The 19,499-nt window shown below is 58.2% G+C and overlaps 1 protein-coding gene across 3 annotated transcripts in view; it reads left to right on the top strand.

Annotated features, from left to right (window-relative positions):
• LOC144934873 (ELKS/Rab6-interacting/CAST family member 1-like) overlaps positions 1 to 19,499 on the top strand; it is a 78,137-nt gene that overhangs the window by 8,526 nt on the left and 50,112 nt on the right. For 2 of the 3 annotated variants that reach the window (XR_013637212.1, XM_078861121.1), the window contains exons 5-13: positions 5,459 to 5,542; positions 6,258 to 6,332; positions 7,114 to 7,269; positions 8,315 to 8,482; positions 8,911 to 9,078; positions 10,199 to 10,336; positions 10,863 to 11,003; positions 12,962 to 13,102; positions 16,734 to 16,915. Coding sequence is in view for 1 of the 3 variants with exons in the window: in XM_078861121.1 (XP_078717247.1) it covers positions 5,459 to 5,542; positions 6,258 to 6,332; positions 7,114 to 7,269; positions 8,315 to 8,482; positions 8,911 to 9,078; positions 10,199 to 10,336; positions 10,863 to 11,003; positions 12,962 to 13,102; positions 16,734 to 16,915 (1,253 nt within the window). In the remaining 2 variants the exon portion in view is untranslated. The remainder of the gene's footprint in view (positions 1 to 5,458; positions 5,543 to 6,257; positions 6,333 to 7,113; positions 7,270 to 8,314; positions 8,483 to 8,910; positions 9,079 to 10,198; positions 10,337 to 10,862; positions 11,004 to 12,961; positions 13,103 to 16,733; positions 16,916 to 19,499) is intronic. The other variant, XR_013637213.1, reaches the window with a different exon arrangement.

The raw sequence follows: 19,499 nt of genomic DNA, 5'->3' as shown, positions 1-19,499 counted from the left end.
CACACACTGGTACACACACACGTACACACACACTAGTACACACACACATGCACACACACACACACTGGTACACACACACTGGTACACACACACTGGTACACACACACGTACACACACACACTGGGATACTCACACACACTGGTACACACACACTGGTACACACACACGTACACACACACACTGGTACACACACACACTGGTACACACACACATGTACACACACACACTGGTACACACACACACTGGTACGCACACAAAGATCCCCCGTGTAGCCTAACAGACTGTAGGGGCAAGTGTTGTTAGCGAGCACCTATAAAGGCCGGCACGGTACACGAGGGGTGGGTGGCCAGCACCACGCCCGGTCCGCCTTTGTCTCCCCAGTGGCGATGTTTACACACCGCACCAGGTACTCATTTGAGGCTGAGTCGACACGCACGCTGGTACACACACACGATTACGTAACACATCATAGACATCAACAACTGCAATTTGCCACTAAGTGGCGGCGACTTCACCACAGCCCTTGTGCCAGGCTAGGTGCACTTTGATCTCGTCACATGAAGTGTGCAAGGCTCGCTACGAACACGATGAGGTCACGGGGCAGACCCAGGAGCCGTGGGTTGACTGGCTGAGATGAACGGCAGGTGCATCAGCTGTGCTCCCCACTGTTTCACATTGCCGACTTTTAGCCACCCGCTGCTTTGCTCGTTGTTGTATGCGTCGCTCCTCCGCCCCGGGATGTTTATTGGAGGGCGACTGCCTCCCAACTGCCCAGTAGAAGCGTCCTCCCCGAGCCTCCTCCGCAGAGATCGATCTTGACACCGCTCCTACCGGTCATCGGAAGGTCCACTCAGCTCCACATCCTCATGTACATCATCAGCACCACCTCTTCTCCAGCCCGTGCCGTGCCCGTTTAGCTCACCCCTTCTAAACGGAAGCTGCTTGGGCTTGCGGTGGCTGGGCATCCGGTCTATACGACACAGCCAACGCAGTCTCGACTGCCAGGGGAGCTCACTGCTGATGGGGATTGTGTCCAGATCTCTCACGGATCTGTGAGCTCCGCACACGATCCAGTTACTCGCAGGCGCACAGAGAAGAAAGGGCAGGACTGTGGCCAAGATGGCACGGAGCTTCGTGTGGAGCGATGGGCGAGACACATTCCACATGGCGTTATGTAACTGATAATAAGATAATGCTGCCCGTCCGATTCAAGATGAGACTTCCACTGCCAAACTGGAGCCGGTCATGAGCACACCGCCCAAGTATGAGAACTCCCACCTTTCTGCAAAGCCTCATTAATCACGGGGAGTTGAGGGGGCGGAGAGTTCGAGGACACAGAGTACCCAGGCAGGTGTTTAGTCTTCGTGGCTCGAACTCCAGGTCTTTCAGCAGAGTTTCCAACTCCTCAGAGTGAGCAGCAATTCATTACCAGGACATTGGTATTTTTAACCTGGTTGAACAATAAGGAGCCCATCCCTTGACCGTACCTGGACATCGATCAGCCTCTCATTGTATCTGTACTATGTGGTCTAAAATATGTGAAAGTGTATGGCGTCAGAGGACATCCCTGTCACACCCAAAAGTGAACAGGCAATGGCTCTGACTCTAAGCCACGCAGCTTTACCCGGACTTGCCAGCCCTTAATGATTGTGAGCAGAGGGTCAGGGACTCCGATATCACAAAGAATAACCCAAAGCCCTGGCCAATCGATAGTATCATATGCCTTGGCCAAGTCAATGTAGGTCTCGCTGAAATTCCCTGCACCTTTGCTGATGGACAGAGGATATGGGGTCTGTGCAGGTGTTCGTGGTGTCTCATGGCCAAACACCCCTTGGCAGATCCAGGTGACCAGAATCCCTACTCAGGGAGCCTCCACAAGCAAGCGGCAAGCATGGGGAAGAGAGGCTGCCATTCCATTGGCAGGCGGTGGACTATTGCCGCCTGGACCTCGGCGATTTTACTTCCAGTCACCACGAGGGATAGGACAGTCCCCACTCGGGACAGGATAGCATCAAACAACAGGGGGTGGCCAATCTGAATAAGTGAAGGAAGAAGCTTGGGTGGGTGGCAGTGAGGTGTGGGAAGCCCAGAGTGCTGTGGGCTCACCTCCCCATCAACAGGAGGTGAGGAATTGTAGTGGTGCTGGCCTATGCCCCCACAGAAGGTGAGTGTCCGTGGAGGGACGCAGGCAGGATGAGGAGTCAGATGCCTTCCATGATCTCCTGTTGCACGTGTTGGCTAAAGTGGCCACTCGGGACAGGGTCATCTCATTAGGTTATTTTAATGCCAGAGCGGGTCATGACACTGGCAATTCCGTGGCCAGATCAGCACTCGCACACACTCACTCGTACATAAACACACACACACACACAGATCCTCTCGATAGACTTTACAGGCTGTTGGAGCAAGTGCTGTTAAAGCGAGCACCTATGAAGGTCAGGGCGGTACACGAGGGGGTGGGTGGCCTGCGCCACGCCCGGCCGCCTTTGTCTCCCTAATGACGCTGTTTAAACAACGCACCAGGTACTCGTTTGAGGCTGAGTCGACCAAGGGGAGGTCCAGGACCGGTTCAAATAATCATCACTGTTGTTGGCCGTGAGCGTGAATCGAACTCGGGACGCTAAGTTCGTAACACAGTGCGCTAACCACTGCGCCACCACTCCCCACTCTTGCACATACACAATCAAACACCCATTCCTAGGCACAACATTGACAGACACACACCTTTACACATACACACATACTCGCACGCTCTCACTCATTACGCACACATGCCCATACTCTTTCTCACGGATACTTTTACATAGTCCCAAACACAATCTCTCACACACACACACACATAATTTGACACACACCTACACACACGCTCACATACTCACCTAACCACACACTATACCTCTCTCACGTTGCACACATACACAGCAACAAAGACAAAGTTCCCACGTATAGCCTGTTACATACTGCTGGGGCAAGTGCTGTTAGAGTGGACCTATGAAGCCCGGAACGGCGCACGAGGGGGTGGGTGGCTAGCATCACGCCCGGCCGCCTTTGTCTCCTTGGTGGTGATGTTTACACACCCCACCAGGTACTCATTTGAGGCTGAGTCGACCTAGGGGAGGCCCAGGACCGCTCTACACACGCACACAAATCGTCCACCACTGCCTGCGCTCGGCCCCCACCTTCACCACCCCACCTACAGATTGCCCCCCAACCCCCTCGCCCACTGGCCCCTCCCCACCCGCCCCGCGGCCTCCATCTGGCCGTCACGTTGCGTTAGAAGCCGCTCAGAGTTTAACTTCGCCCGAGCTGATTAATTAAAGCCAGACCTAGGCCGTCTCTTCAGCTTAATGCCATTTACTGCGGCATTACAAGCCCCCTCCCTCCCCCTCCCTCCCCTCCCACCCGGCCACAGGTCTCCCCTCCAGCCAGGCAGCCAGTGCGCGAGCAGTCAGCTCGCCAGTGCCACCGCCAGTGCCGTGATCCTCCAGCCAGTGCTGTTGGTCGGCAACTCCAGGGGGCTCGCAGACAATCCTCGATCCCAGGGGTCGGCAACCTGCGGCTCGGGAGCCGCGTGCGGCTCTTCAAGGAGCCGCTTCGTGACCGTTCTTTAGTGAGGACCGCAGCCGTCGCGAATTCCCCACGCGGTGCATTGCGGCTCTGACTTTTTTTTACCAAATTCGGACAAAAAAAAATTTCCCTCCTCGTTATGTCGGTTTCCGACCCCTGCTCTAGCCAGCCCTGTGAGTCAGCAAATCAAGGGGGCTACCAGCCAATCCTCGTGTCCCTCCACTCGTCTCGTAAGCTCATCCGTCGAGCCGCTGCACGCGAGCCGATTCCATCGCTCCGTCTCCGCCGAGGGTGTCCTCGCTCGCTCTCTCTCTCTCTCTGCCTCGGGCGCGTCCCCCTCCTTCTCGCTGCCGTTCCGTGATTAGTCTCGACCACGGGACAGCGCGGAGACGTGGGAGTGGGGAACGCGTGGACCAAGGGAGCGAACAGCGTGTCAGGGGCTCAGCATTAGCGGCTGCTAGACGTGGGTTTGTGCCAGTAGCCCCCCATGGCCAAAGCTACGAGTTGCCCCCCCCCCCTTGACAACCACCACGAGATATCGCGTATATATAAATGTGTCGTTAAACCCGCCACCACCCGACACAATAAATTATTAAATTGTAAATGTTGTGGGTTTACTCTCCAACACACCGGTGTGCTGTACTAGTAACGAATCGGCACGTTCTGTTTACGTGACAAACCTCATTGGCAATATCGGGAGGTGGCGGGTTTAACGGCACATTTCTATTTACGCGATTTAACCCAAACAAGTTCTATTATGGATTATATTGGTCGCGACAGCCTACGTGTCAAACTGACCGTGAGATATGTTCTCAACAACAGTGTAAAAGAACAGCAACGTGAGTCATTGCGTGATTCGGCAAGACGAGCTGCGAGATATAGCAGCCGAGGTGCGAGCCGTCCGAGACAAATCTAAATATTGGGGCCCCACCTGACCAACTACCGCACCCCCTGAGCTGATAACGCCGTGACTACGCCACTGGTTTGGGCAGGAGCCGATGCTCTAGGCAGTCCCAACAGCTGGCATCGGAAGGTTGCGAATTTAAATCCGGTTCGGAGGTTGACTCACCAACAGCGGCGTATCCAGGCGACAGGGTCGCCCGCATCAATGGAACGTGGAATTTCCACCAATTCCTCCACAGTGCAGCGCACCAGGAGTTGAACACCAATGGCCCATTGCTCGTTGGACCTCGGAGATCCCTCTGGACTTCAGGGGTTTTGTTCAGGGGCCCTGCGAATGTGAAGCGTCACGCTAGACACCCGGGTGGCCAGGGTTGGTCGATCGCGCGGACATTTGTGAAATTCCCCAACGACCCCCACTGGTGGCAAGGAAATAGCAGCACAGAAAGTGTTACCCATTGCAGTGCTGTATTGCGGGCTTGCGGTGGTCAGTGTAAGGCAGTGCAGCGGTATCCTTCGTCGTACGATACGAATGACAATAATATGAACGATGTGAACTCGTGACGCGCCACGCAGTGCCCGCTCGCTCTCCTAGAGAGAGAGAGAGGGGAGGGGGACTCAGGAATGCGAGGAGGAAGAAGCACAGATGAGGAGCGGGGAGGCAGCAGCAGCAGCAGCCACGCATGCGAGGTGCCGGCGCCAAACAATTTCCCCAGCTCTGCGGTCCTCTATGTATATCTGGGTGTTATCGGCCAATGAACGCGTATTTTCTCGTGGGAGTAAAACAGGAGCATGCGGAGAAAACCGGCACGTGCGAGGGGGGACAACTCGATCCCACACAACAGACGGAGTCCACGTTTTTTTGCTGCACTGCCCTAACCCTAACCCCATCTCCGGCGAGCGAGGGCGCGGCTCCTCCTCGACGCCCACGGGGAAGGGAGTTTCACAAAATCTGTGTGTGATCCACCAACCCTCACTGCTGCCTCCACAGTGCTGGGTTACAGACAGCCACGTGGAGCATGGCCACCACCACGACTATGCTCCCCGCATTCACCAGCCGGCGTGGGCGAGTATGGTAAGAGACGACCCTCCCACGGACCCGCACCGAGTAGGGAGTCTCATTGCAAGAGTGGCCTCGGCCATGAGTCTGCTGCCAGTAGGGGGGAGGATGATTGCTGCTGCTGCTGTGTTTGTAATATGCGGATCTAGAACCTGAGGGTGTAAGTTACAGCAGCGAGGAGTGACGACCTAGAACTCAAAGAATGAATGTTATAGAACTAAATGCGACCGTTCTAGAACCTTTTTTTTCTACGTGAGGGCTTTAACATCCAGGAGTGACCGTCGCAGAAACCAAGCATGACGGTTCTAGAACCCAGCAGTGGCAGTCTAGAACCCAGGGGCGAGAGTCTAGAACCCAAAGAGTTAATGCTCTAGAACTTAAGAGAGAAGGTTCTAGAACTGGCACACTCATCCTCTCCCCCCCACTCCGCATCCATTATGAATGAACTCTCCCCGAGGCAGCGTCTCCCTTGCGGGATCAGGTGATCGGCGTGAATGGAAGAGGGGCGAGGGGCAGCGAGAGGTGGAGGGGGAGGGAGAGGCAGTGGAGAGGGGAGAAGCTCGCTCGTGTAGACGCTCTCCGGTCGCGGTCCTCCCCTTCCTCATCAGTCTAATCATCGTCATGATCATGATCGTCGTCGTCATCATCACCGTCGTCCTCGAAGCGTGATGATGTGAGAATGACGAGCGGAGCTCCGCCCCGCGTCACCTTCTACCGCGTGCCCCCCCAGGAGCTCCACCGGCGCGCCGACCTCGGCTCCGACACGGCCAAGACCAAGGCCCTGCAGACCGTGATCGAGATGAAGGCACGGCCCGCACCTGCACTCACCCACACCTGTACACACACACCTGTACACACACCTGTACATACACCTGTACACACCTACACACACACACCTACACACACACACACCTACACACACACACCTGTACACACACACCTGTACAAACACACCTGTACACAACAACAACCGCCATTCGCCACTAAGTGGCGGTGACGTGACCACGACGTTTGTGCCAGGCCAAGTGCACCTGTACACACACACCTGTACACACACGTGCACACACACCTGTACACCTGTACACACACAAGGACACACCACCTGTACACACACACAAGGACACGCGTACACACACACCTGTACACACACCTGTACACACACCTGTACACACCTGTACACACACCTGTACACACACCTGTACACACAACCTGTACACACACAGGGGCACAAACCTGTACACATAAGGACACGCGTGCACACACACAGCTGTACACGACGACACAGACACCTTTACACGGACCTGTACAGACACCTGGACACACACCTTTATATACACCTGCACACACACTTGCATACACACCTTCGCATGCATCTCGGAACATATGTTCACACCGGTCATGGGCCTCCTCTAGGTCGACTCAGCCTCCAATGGGTACCTGGTGCGACGTGTAAACATCATCACTGGGGAGACGTTGCCCACACCGCTTTGCACCATAGCGGATTTCACAGGTGCTCTCTAACAGCACTTGCCCCAACAGTCGGTTGAGGCTATACGGGGGATCTGTGTATGTTCTTGTACTCGCAGGACACAAAGATCGCGTCTCTGGAGAGGACGCTGCGCGACCTGGAGGATGAGATCCAGACGCTGCGCTCTAGCGGGGCCCTCTCGCTGGAGGAGCGGCAGGAGGAGCTCAAGCAGATGGAGGCCTACAAGAGCCACTCCAAGTTCATGAAGAGCAAGGTGAGCCGTGCACAGCGTGGTGAGCCGTCACTGCTCACCGCAGCGTGGTGAGGCATGCACTGCTCACCGCAGCGTGGTGAGGCATGCACTGCTCACCGCAGCGTGGTGAGGCATGCACTGCTCACCGCAGCGTGGTGAGGCATGCACTGCTCACCGCAGCGTGGTGAGCCGTCACTGCTCACCGCAGCGTGGTGAGCCGTCACTGCTCACCGCAGCGTGGTGAGCCGTCACTGATCACCGCAGCGTGGTGAGGCATGCACTGCTCACCGCAGCGTGGTGAGCCGTCACTGCTCACCGCAGCGTGGTGAGGCATGCACTGCTCACCGCAGCGTGGTGAGCCGTCACTGCTCACCGCAGCAACACGCAGAGCGTGGTGAGGCATGCACTACTCACCACAGCCTCACCCAGAGCGTGGTGAGGCGTCACTGCTTACCACAGCCTCACACAGAGCGAGGTGAGGCGTCACTACTCACCGCAGCCTGGTGAGGCGTCACTGCTCACCGCAGCCTCACACAGAGTGAGGTGAGGCGGGCAGCGATCCGCTTCTCAGACTCCCTGCATCCTGGCCACTGAAATGACAACCGGGCATCTGCTGGTGTGTGACGTGTGTGTCACGTGTGTGTGTGACGTGTGTGACGTGTGTGTGACGTGTGTGTGTGTGGTGTGTGTGACGTGTGTGATGTGTGTGTGGTGTGTGTGATGTGTGTGTGATGTGTGTGTGCTTGCGTGATGTGTCTGTGTGTGTCGTGTGTGTGACGTGTGTGTGTGGTGTGTGACGCGTGTGTGACGTGTGTGTGACGTGTGTGTGTGACGTGTGTGGTGTGTGTGGTGTGTGTGTGTGGTGTGTGTGTGTGTGGTGTGTGTGGGGTGTGTGTGTGGTGTGTGTGTGACGCGTGTGTGACGTGTGTGTGGTGTGTGTGTGGTGTGTGTGGTGTGTGTGTGTGTGGTATGTGACGTGTGTGTGTGACGTGTACGTGACGCGTGTGTGACGTGTGTGTGACGTGACGTTCGACGCGTGCGTCCCATGTTGTGTGGCGCGACCCAGATCGACCAGCTGAAGGGCGAGCTGTCCCGCAAGGACACGGAGCAGCTGGGCCTGCAGACCAAGCTGGAGACGCTCACCAACCAGAACTCGGACAACAAGCAGCACATCGAGGTGCTCAAGGAATCCCTCGCCGCCAAGGAGCAGCGGGCCGCCATCCTGCAGGCCGAGGTGTGCAGGCGGTGCAACTGCGCGGAGGGGTTCAAGAATGTCGTCCCTTGTGACGGGGCCGGTACAATGCTGCACCGCTGCGTCCCTACGCGAGCCTCTGTGTCTGTGTGTGCGTCAATGGGCCTCCTTCCTCCCCTCCTGCTCCCTCTGCTCCCACTACGCCTCCCGACCCTCCCCCCTCATCTCCCTTCCGCCTCTCCGCTCCCTCCGCATCCGCTGCTCTCCACTGCCGCCCATGCTCCTTCCTACTCCTCCACCCGCTCCGCTCCCCCCTCCGCTCCCCCCTCCGCTCCCCCCTCCGCTCCTTCCTACTCCTCCGCTCCCCTCCGCTCCCCCCTCCGCTCCCCCCTCTGCTCCCCCCTCCGCTCCCCCCTCCGCTCCCCCCTCCGCTCCCCCCTCCGCTCCCCCCGGCTGCTCCCCCCGTGCAGGTGGAGGCGCTGCGCACGCGCCTGGAGGAGAAGGAGAGCATGGTGGCGCGCAAGGTGCAGCAGGTGCAGGAGCTGGCGGAGGAGAAGGGGTCGCTGGGAGGGGAGATCCGCGACTTCAAGGACATGATGGAGGTGAAGGAGCGCAAGATCAACGTCCTGCAGAAGAAGGTGAGCGTGCGTGCACTGTGTGTGTGTGTGTGCACGTGCGTGTGTGTGCACGTGTGTGTGTGTGCACGTGCGTGCACGTGTGTGTGTGCACGTGTGTGTGTGCACGTGTGTGTGTGTGTGCGCGTGTGTGTGTGTGCACGTGTGTGTGTGTGCACGTGTGTGTGTTTACACGTGTGTACACGTGTGTGTGCACGTGTGTGTGTGTGCACGTGTGTGTGTGTGCACGTGTGTGTGTGTGCACGTGCGTGCACGTGTGTGTGTGCACGTGTGTGTGTGCACGTGTGTGTGTGTACACGTATGTACACGTGTGTGTGTACACGTGTGTGTGTGCACGTGTGTGTGTACACGTGTGTGTGTGTTGTGGGGAGCGGTAGTGCAGTGGTTAGTGTGCTGCGCTACGAAAAGTTCAGCGATCCGAGTGGCGAATTATCTAAACCAGTCCTGGGCCTCCCCTAAGTCGCCTCAGCCTCAAACGAGTCCCTTGTGCGGTGCGTGATGCGAGCTTCTAGTTTCCGTTCAGTTTCGCGACGTCTCCTGCCATCTCCCTCTGTCTCACTCTGTCTCACTCTGTCTCTCTCTGTCTCTTTGTCTGTCTCTCTGTCTGTCTCTCTGTCTCACTCTGTCTCACTCTGTTTCTCTCTGTCTCCCCCTGTCTCCCCCTGTCTCTCTCTGCCTCCCCCTGTCACCCCCTGTCTCACTCTGTTTCTCTCTGTCTCTCTGTCTGTCTCTCTGTCTCTCTCTGTCTCACTCTGTCTCTCTCTGCCTCCCCCTGTCTCCCCCTGTCTCTCTCTGTCTCCCCCTGTCTTCCCCTGTCTCACTCTGTCTCTCTCTGTCTCTCTCTGCCTCACTCTGTCTCACACTGTCTCTCCCCCTGCCTCTCTCTGTCTCCCGCTGTCTCCCCCTGTCTCACTCTGTCTCTCTCTGTCTCCCCCTGACTCCCCCTGTCTCACTCTGTCTCTCTCTGCCTCCCGCTGTCTCCCCCTGTCTCACTCTGTCTCTCTCTGTCTCACTCTGTCTCACTCTGTCTTCCCCTGTCTCACTCTGTCTCTCTCTGTCTCCCCCTGACTCCCCCTGTCTCACTCTGTCTCTCTCTGCCTCCCGCTGTCCCCCCGCTCCGCAGATCGAGAACCTGCAGGAGCAGCTGCGTGACAAGGAGAAGCAGATGAGCAGCCTGCGCGAGCGCGTCAAGTCGCTGCAGGCCGACTCGAGCAACGCGGACACAGCGCTCGCCACGCTCGAGGAGGCGCTCTCAGACAAGGCGAACACCACCCCGCACCCCCACCGCCCCTCCCCACCGCCCCACCCCCCATTGTTGTTGTTGTTGTTGCTGTCATTGTTGTTGCGGTGGTGGTGCAGGGTGAGCTAACTCGGCGATCCGAGCTCCATGCCCACTCACACCCAACATTTCCTACACGGGTCCTGGACCTCGCCTAGGTGTGCGTGTTGTGTACATTGTGTTGTGTGTGTGTACATTGTGTGTGTACACTGTGTGTGTGTGTACATTGTGTGTGTGTACATTGTGTGTGTACACTGTGTGTGTGTACACTGTGTGTGTGTGTGCATTGTGTGTGTGTACACTGTGTGTGTACACTGTGTGTGTGTACATTGTGTGTGTGTACATTGTGTATGTGTACATTGTGTGTGTGTACATTGTGTGTGTGTACATTGTGTGTGTGTGTGTGTACATTGTGTGTGTGTGTGTGTACAGTGTGTGTGTGTGTACATTGTGTGTGTATATTGTGTGTGTGTGTGTACATTGTGTGTGTGTCGTGTTTGCGTTGCAGGAGCGCGTCATTGACCGCATGAAGCAGCAGCGCGAGCAGGAGGACCGCGACAAGCACGAGGAGGCGGAGGCTCACAGGCGCGAGAGCAAGGAGCTCAAAGAGCGCGCCAACACCCTGCTGGCAGAGCTCGCCGACAAGGAGGTGACAACCACCACCACCACCAGTATCAACATCATCATTCTCAGCAGCAGCAGCAGCAGCACAACCATCGTCATCGTCAGCAGCATCACCATCATCATACTCAGCAGCAGCAGCAGCATCACAACCATCGTCATCATCAGCAGCATCACCATCATCATATTCAGCAGCAGCAGCAGCATCACCATCATCATACTCAGCAGCAGCATCATCACCATCATATTCAGCAGCAGCAGCAGCATCACCATCATCATACTCAGCAGCAGCATCATCATCATATTCAGCAGCAGCATCACCATCAGCAGCATCACCATCATCATACTCAGCAGCAGCATCACAACCGTCGCCATCAGCACCACCACATCGTTGTCTCCATCATCACCCCGTGCCGCCCCTTGTCCCCGCGTGCCCAAGCACAGTCACGACGGCGATTGTAGAGGTCGCCCCCCCCCCCTCCTCCACCCCCACTGCCCCCACGCCCACAGTGGGGGGGGGGGGGGTGACATCTGCCGCATGGAATCTCGTGGTGGGGAACCCGATACCTCTGTAGGTACCGAGGCCTCTGTAGGTACCGAGGCCTCTGTAGGTACCGAGGCCTCTGTAGGTACCGAGGCCTCTGTAGGTACCGAGACCTCTGTAGGTACCGATGCCTCTGTAGGTACCGAGACCTCTGTAGGTACCGAGACCTCTGTAGGTACCGAGGCCTCTGTAGGTACCGAGACCTCTGTAGGTACCGAGGCCTCTGTAGGTACCGAAACCTCTGTAGGTACCGAGGCCTCTGTAGGTACCGAAACCTCTGTAGGTACCGAGACCTCTGTAGGTACCGAGGCCTCTGTAGGTACCGAGACCTCTGTAGGTACCGAGGCCTCTGTAGGTACCGAAACCTCTGTAGGTACCGAGACCTCTGTAGGTACCGAGGCCTCTGTAGGTACCGAGACCTCTGTAGGTACCGATGCCTCTGTAGGTACCCATGCCTCTGTAGGTACCGAGACCTCTGTAGGTACCGAGACCTCTGTAGGTACCGATGCCTCTGTAGGTACCCATGCCTCTGTAGGTACCGAGACCTCTGTAGGTACCGAGGCCTCTGTAGGTACCAGCGGCGTCGTCACCTGCCTGAGGGGCGGGGGGTGAAGGGGGTGCTGGGGTGGCGGGGGGTCGCGTGCACTCGCTTCGTGGTTGTACTTGGCCACGGCCAGAGTAACGGCGAGTTTTGTTATCATGCTGGACCCACCGTCATTGAGGGGAGAAGCGGATGGATCGATGTGGAGGAACGAGGGGAGGGACTCATCCCCCTCCCCCCCACCTTGAGCAGGAGGAGGGGGGTCAGGCAGTCGTTGCTTGTGTTCGAGAGAGAGTTGCTGGTCAGGTTCAACTCGAAGTCGGGACTCTCTCGCCTGGAGGTGGGTGGGTGCGGCGTGGGTGTTGTGTGGGTCACAGTGGTTGTGGTAGGGGTCACGGTGGTTGTGGTTGTGGCTGGGTGTTGACAGTGATCGGCACACTCCCCGAGGCTTACGAAGGGAGACGTTACCCCAAGCCTAACCCGAGCAGCAACATGAACCCGGTTCTAACGCGAACCCACAACACTAACCCCGAACTCTACCCCTTACCCAATCCCGACACTTCACCCCAACTCAACCCTCCTCAACATGAGCCCGGACCCAAACACAAACCCCTACCCGGACCTAAACCCAATCCCAAACAGCCTAACCCTAACCCCAAACAATATCCCCGACACTGATCATACATCCCGACAGTACCCCAACGGTAACCCCCACCCCTAACCTGGACCCCGTCACACTTACCCCGCCCCTTGACCCCTCAAGCCCCGACCTGACCCCTAACCATACTCCTCTCCCCTCACCTATCCCTCCCTCACCACTCACCCCCGACCCTCGCCCCCATACTCACCCCGTCACCCCTCCCCACCCCTCCCCTCCACACCCCCCCCCCCCCGGCCACAGTGCGCCCTGCAGGAGCTGAAGCAGTACTCGGCGGCGCTCGCCTCCGTGGGGATGAAGAAGGAGGCGCGCCTCAAGGCCCTAGAGGCCGGCCTCGAGGGCCGCAGGGAAGACCTGAGCCGCGTGGAGGCGGCGCTCAAGAAGGTGCCCCGCCCCCCGCGACCCCCCCCCCCCTTGTAACCCCGCCCCCCGTGACCCCCCCCCCTCCATCCACCCACACCCCCGTGACCCCCTCCCCACCCGCCCCGCCCCTCCATGACCCCCATCAACCCCCGTGAACCCCCTTCTTACAACCCCACCCTCCGTGACCTCCCCATCCACCCACACCCCCGTGACCCCCTATCCACCAGCCCCGCCCCTCCGTGACCCTCTTACACCCACCCCGCCCCTCTGTGACCCCCCCTCTTTTTACCTACCCCGCCCCTCCATCCCCCATGACCCCCCCTCCTCCCACCCCGTCCCCCGGGACCCCTCCCCGGAACACCCACGAGTTCGTGATGGTGTTTGTGATGGTGTTTGTGATGGTGTTTGTGATGGTGTATGTGATGGTGTTTGTAATGGTATGTGATGGTATGTGATGGTGTATGTGATGGTGTATGTGATGGTGTTTGTGATGGTATTTGATGGTGTTTGTGATGGTATATAACAATGTATGTGATGGTGTGTGATGGTGTTTGTGATGGTATATGATGATGTATGTGATGGTATGTGATGGTGTGTGATGGTATATGTGATGGTATGTGATGGTGTATGTGATGGTGTATGTGATGGTATATGATGATGTATGTGATTGTGTTTGTGATGGTGTATGTGATGGTGTTTGTGATGGTATGTGATGGTGTGTGATGGTATATGTGATGGTATGTGATGGTGTGTGATGGTATATGTGATGGTATATGATGATGTATGTGATGGTGTATGTTCGTAGTGGGATGTATGGGGTGTCTGTGATGGTCTGAACATTATCTGAACCGATCCTGGACCTCCCTTAGGTTAACTCAGCCTCAAATGAGTACCTGGTGCGGTGTGTAAATATCAGTAGGTGCTCGCTAACAGCACTTGCCTCAAACGCCTGTTAAGGATATACAGGGAACCTTTGTCTTTGTGTGATGCCGCGTGCGTGATCCTGCATGTGTGATGTTGTGTGTGATGTGATTGTACGTGCATTATGCAGCATGTGTGGTGTTGTAATGGCTCGTGCGTGATCCTGCGTGTGTGATGCCGCGTGTGTGATGTCGTGTGTGATGTTGTGTGTGATGTGATGCCGCGTGTGTGATGCCGCGTGTGTGATGTTGTGTGTGATGGTGTATGTGATGTTGTGTGTGATGTGATGCCGCGTGTGTGATGCAGCGTGTGTGATGCAGCGTGTGTGATGTCGTGTGTGATGGTGTATGTGATGTTGTGTGTGATGTGATGCCGCGTGTGTGATGCAGCGTGTGTGATGCAGCGTGTGTGATGGTACGTGTGCTATGCAGTGTGTGTGATGTGATGCCGCGTGTGTGATGCCGCGTGTCCGATCCAATCGGACACCCTGCGACGGTTCGCGGCTGGATGCGTCTCCCACTCACGACGGTGACGACGGCGACGGTGAAGTGATGGAGGTGGGGGGGGGCGGAGGTGGGGGTCCGGAGGGGTATTTTTGTGCTCCTTAGGCCCCCGAACGATCTCCACCGAGCCCAGCTCGTGGCTCGGGGCGCTGCGTTTGAACTCGACGTGAAACGGGGGACGCGACCCGGCCTCACCCCGGCGGTAATTGGGGGGGGGGAGGCAGTGGGGGGGTCCACCATGTGCGAGTGATTTCTCCGCAGCAGCCGCCGCCGCCGCCGCGCGGTTCGCGAATATTCTTCACCATTACCGGGAGCCTCGCCTCCCTAATGAAGACAGCCGCTCTCTCTCTCTCTCTCTGTGTGGTTCAAGTTGTTTGGTTCATGCCGCTCCATGGCTGTTTGTGAAAACTGGCGTCATCACAGCCCCCACCGCACACCCCCCGCGCCCCCTCCCTCTCACCCCTCCCTCCAGCAGACGGACAGCACGGGGGGGGGGGGGGTTGCTAAATCATAACTGCGGCCTTAGAAGAGAGGAATTTATTTTTCTAATATCACCAAACCCAGGAGAATGATGAACGCCTTCTTCTCGGGCACGGCCACCTGCCTCCCGTGATTCACGGGCTGCCCACGTGGACAGACTTCAAACGCGGTGCCCGAGGGTGCCGGGGGAGGGTGAAGGGGCACAGGTGCGTGCCAGGCGACCCACGTGGGGGGTAACGGGGGGGGGGGGGTGAGGGGGGGGCAGTGAGATGTAAGGACGGAGGACGAAGAGGAGCAAGTCTCAGCAAGTGTAGTGGTGTTATTGTTGTTGTTATTATCGTCATCATGGTCGCTTTGTAGCCGTGGATGAAAGCGTTGGGCCCAACGTGGCGTGTCCCGTTTCATCCCCGCACCCCGCCTCGACCTCGCGACGCAGCGACCCGCCCGGCCCCTGCACGCGAGCCGATTCCATCGCTCCATCTCCCGCCACGCGACCTCCTCCTCCTCCTCCCCCTCCCCAGCGAGTTCCTCCATCGCTTGGCTGCGACTATCGTCATTAGTCTTGACGAGCGGCCGTCAAATCGCTCTTCCGTGTCGCCTGCGTTCGATCCCTGATCCACACGCTCGCCTCTCTGTCTCGCGCGCCCGTCCTGGGCTGTTCAGTGGAGTGTCACTGGGGCCCGGCAGCAGCCACGGTGTCCGGTAGTCAAGACCGCGGCCAGGTGAACGGAAGAACGCGTTGGAGAGGACGCGGCCTCGGAGCATTCGACTCACGCACTCCGTGTGCCGTGAAGAAGGGCCATTGCCCGAAAGGCCGCTCGTCCAGGCCCACTGTGTCGCTGGCGATTGTCGCCATCACAAAGAGAATGAGTTTAATCCCTCAAGCTCAGTGTCTCCGACTCGGCCATTATACCCCCCCTACCCACTCACCCATTATACCCCCCCTACCCACCCACCCCTCTCCTCCTCCCACCGCCGCCGCCCCGACAAAGCCACCGAGCCACATCCCAAGGCCTCTCCTCGCTCCCCGTGGGGCCCCCCGCCTCGTCACGCGCACAGGACGCGGTCCCCTCTGATGCGAGATCCTGGAGGGAGGGAGAGGGGGGGGGCAGGGATGGAGGCAATTAGCCCCCCCCCCCCCAATCCTCTGTGGCTCCACGCTTTGGCAATTAGCGCTGGCCTGCTCGTTAGAGATAACGAGGGGCTGTCGGGAGCTCGCGGGGTTAATGAGCGCGAGGAGAGATGGGGGGGGGGGGGTTAGAGGGAACCTCGAGGCGCCGAGTTGAAGGTGGGGATCCAGGACCCCCAGTTCCGGTGGATCCGTGTTAAATGACAGACCGTGTTCCTTTAAGACGTCTCCAGTCCACCACCCATGATGGGCAGAGGCGCTGTGATAATCTGCGTGTGGGGAGCGGTAGTGTGGTGGTGAGTTCACTGCGCAACGAACTTGACACACCCCCCCCCCAGCCCAAGTTCGATTCCTGACCACGGTTAATATTTGAACCGGTCCACAACCTCCCTCCCCAAGGTTGACTCGGCCTTAAATGAACATTGCGGCCTTGACAGATGTGTGCTGAGTGAGTGTGCAATGCACTGTGAATGAATGAGTGAAGGAATTATTGTGCTGAGCGCTGAGTGAATGAATGATTGTGCTGGGCGCTGAGTGAATGAATTATTGTGCTGAGCGCTGAACGAGCGAATGAGCGAACGAGTGAGCAATTGTGCTGGGCGTTGCTGCTGCTGTGCAGGGCGGCGAGGAGTCCTCCCTGGCGGAGCAGACCGAGCGGCTGCGCCAGCTGGAGTCTGAGCAGCAGCAGCAGAGGGGCAGCGCGATGCACGCGGCCGCCGAGACGCAGCGCCTCCTCGACACGCTGCGCCGCGTGGAGGCGGAGGCGCGCGACAAGGACGTGAGGATAGCGGAGCTCGAGAGGTGATCACGGGGGTGGTGGTGGTGGTGGTGGGGGTGGTGGGGGTGGGGGTGGTGGTGGTGGGGGTGGTGGTGGTGGTGGTGATGGGGGTGGTGGTGGTGGGGGTGGTGATGGGGGTGGTGGTGATGGTGGTGATGGTGGTGGTGGTGGTGATGGGGGTGGTGGTGATGGTGGTGGTGATGGTGTGGGGGAGTTACACGATGTGTGTCTCTATGTGTATCGCTAGTAGCCAGCACGTCCTTTGGAGGTGGCCGTCTGTCGATCCCTCCCGGCAGCCAGAGAGTCGGTAGACTTCCTCACATGGCATCATCATCATCATTGTTGTCATTCCGCTTGTTTGCCTCTAAAAAGGCGTCACTGACTCTCAATACTCTTTTTTTCAGGAGGGTCCTGCCAAGTGTTCGCAGGAGTAGGGGGGCGATGCTGCTGCTCCTGCTGCTGCTCCTGCTACCCATGCTGCTGCTGCTCATGCTGCTGCTGCTGCTGCTCCTGCTACTGCTGCCCATGCTGCTGCCCATGCTGCTGCTCATGCTGCTGCTGCTCCGGCTGCTGCTGCTGCTCCTGCTACTGCTGCCCATGCATTCTGCCCATGCTGCTGCTCATGCTGCTGCTGTGTTTGATTCCATTCGAGTGATTTTTGCGGTGTAATTTGTCCAAATTTGGAACGTGACGCCAGCACAGAGCGGCCTTCCCCTGCGAGTGACGTCACGTGCACTGTGAGTCAAGCGCGTAGCCGCAGTTTTCGCGGTCAATGTGCACACCGCAGTTTAACCAGGGGCAGACGCTGGAATCGAACCGCGAATCTGTGGAACGAGCCGTGAGCGCGCTACCGCTGCGCCGCGTCACCGCACGGGAGCGGTGCGAGGGGGGGGGGGTCAGAGATGCGAGAGTTACGGGGGGAGGTGGGGAGAGGTGGTGGGAGGTGGGGGGAGGTGAGGAGTGGTGGCACCACGAGTGGCGTTGTGAGTTCTGGACTGGCTCCGGGTTTCTATCCGAGTCCTTCACAGGAACGATCCGGGAACAGCGATCCACGAGGACGCGCCCGCACTGGGATCGTGATGTCACGGGGGTCATGCTATGGGGGTCATGTCGCGGAGCGGAGAGGGAGGGGCGCGGGGGTGGGGGGTCATGTGATCGGAGCGATGTCACGGGGAGGGGTTGTCACGTGCGCATTCACATCGTGGAGTGACCGGGGCTTAGGTTGCGTGACTGCCTTCGGTTTGTCGCTTCGTAGCGTCATTAGAGATGACGACGGCTTGGGGAATTGCTTCATCCAGCAGTGGATAGATCATGACGGCGAGTCCTGCTGATGACGTCAAACAGGGGGCTCCGATGCAGGGTGTGGGTGGGAGCCGGCAGGGAGCCGGAATGTACGAGAAAGAAAGAATTTGACCTTCATTTGGGTGGAATTTGGCGAGTGGCACTTCCCATTACCCTTACCCAGAGCAGCTGCCTATCGGAGTCTTAGTGGAGGGGTCGGGGGGGGGGGTTAGAGGGGCGGGGCCGGGGTGAGGGGGGGTCCATGCTTCAGTCGATGGTCAATTAGCGGTGTCTCGGTGAGTCCCATCTGATGAGCGGTGTCTCTGCGAGCGTTACTTTGAGATTTAGCACGAACCTCGCAATTGCAAGTCGCGCACTCAATTGCTTCGCCCAGTGGTGGCGGAGGTGGTGACGGTGGTGGTGGCGGAGGTGGTGACGGTGGTGACGGTGGTGGTGGCGGTGGTGGTGGCGGAGGTGGTGACGGTGGTGACGGTGGTGGTGGCGGTCGTGGTGATGGTGGTGACGGTGGTGGTGGCGATGGTGACGGTGGTGGTGACGGTGGTGGTGATGCAGGTGGTGATGGTGGTGGTGACGGTGGTGGTGACGGTGGTGGTGACGGTGGTGGTGATGCAGGTGGTGAGGGTGGTGGTGATGGTGGTGGTGACGGTGGTGGTGACGGTGGTGGTGACGGTGGTGACGGTGGTGACGGTGGTGGTGATGGTGGCGGTGGTGACGGTGGTGGTGACGGTGGTGGTGATGGTGGTGGTGGTGACGGTGATGGTGGTGGTGATGGAGGTGATGGTGGTGGTGATGGTGGTGGTGATGGAGGTGATGGTAGCGGCGGTGGTGGTGGTGGTCACGGTGGTAGCGGCGGTGGTGGTGACGGTGGTGATGGTAGCGGCGGTGGTGGTGGTGGTGACGGTGGTGGTGATGGTGGTGATGGTAGCGGCGGTGGTGGTGATGGTGGTGGTGATGGTGGTGGTGATGGAGGTGACGGTGGTGATGGTGGTGGTGATGGAGGTGACGGTGGTGATGGTGGTGGCCACGCTGCACGTAGCTGTCTGTGACCCAGCGCTGTGGAGGCAGCAGCGAGGGTTGGTGGATCACCGCACGAATATTGAAAAACTCCCTTCCCGTGGGCGTCGAGGAGGTGCAATAATCTGACTCGCCAGGAGGAGGCGGTACAGCAAAGTGTGGATTAATCTCCACCTGTTTCCATCTGTACGGGGATACAGCGTTGCCCCCTCACGCGTGGCCTGGGGTTTCTCCGGGTGCTCCGGTTTCCTCCCACGTGGTATAATAATAATAAAACACATTCATCACTAA

Source organism: Lampetra fluviatilis, chromosome 11 (assembly GCF_964198595.1).
Source record: "Lampetra fluviatilis chromosome 11, kcLamFluv1.1, whole genome shotgun sequence".
NCBI classification, from domain to species: domain Eukaryota; kingdom Metazoa; phylum Chordata; class Hyperoartia; order Petromyzontiformes; family Petromyzontidae; genus Lampetra; species Lampetra fluviatilis.
The sequence above is the reverse complement of the archived record's forward strand: the minus strand, read 5'-3'. Positions and strand labels throughout refer to the sequence as shown.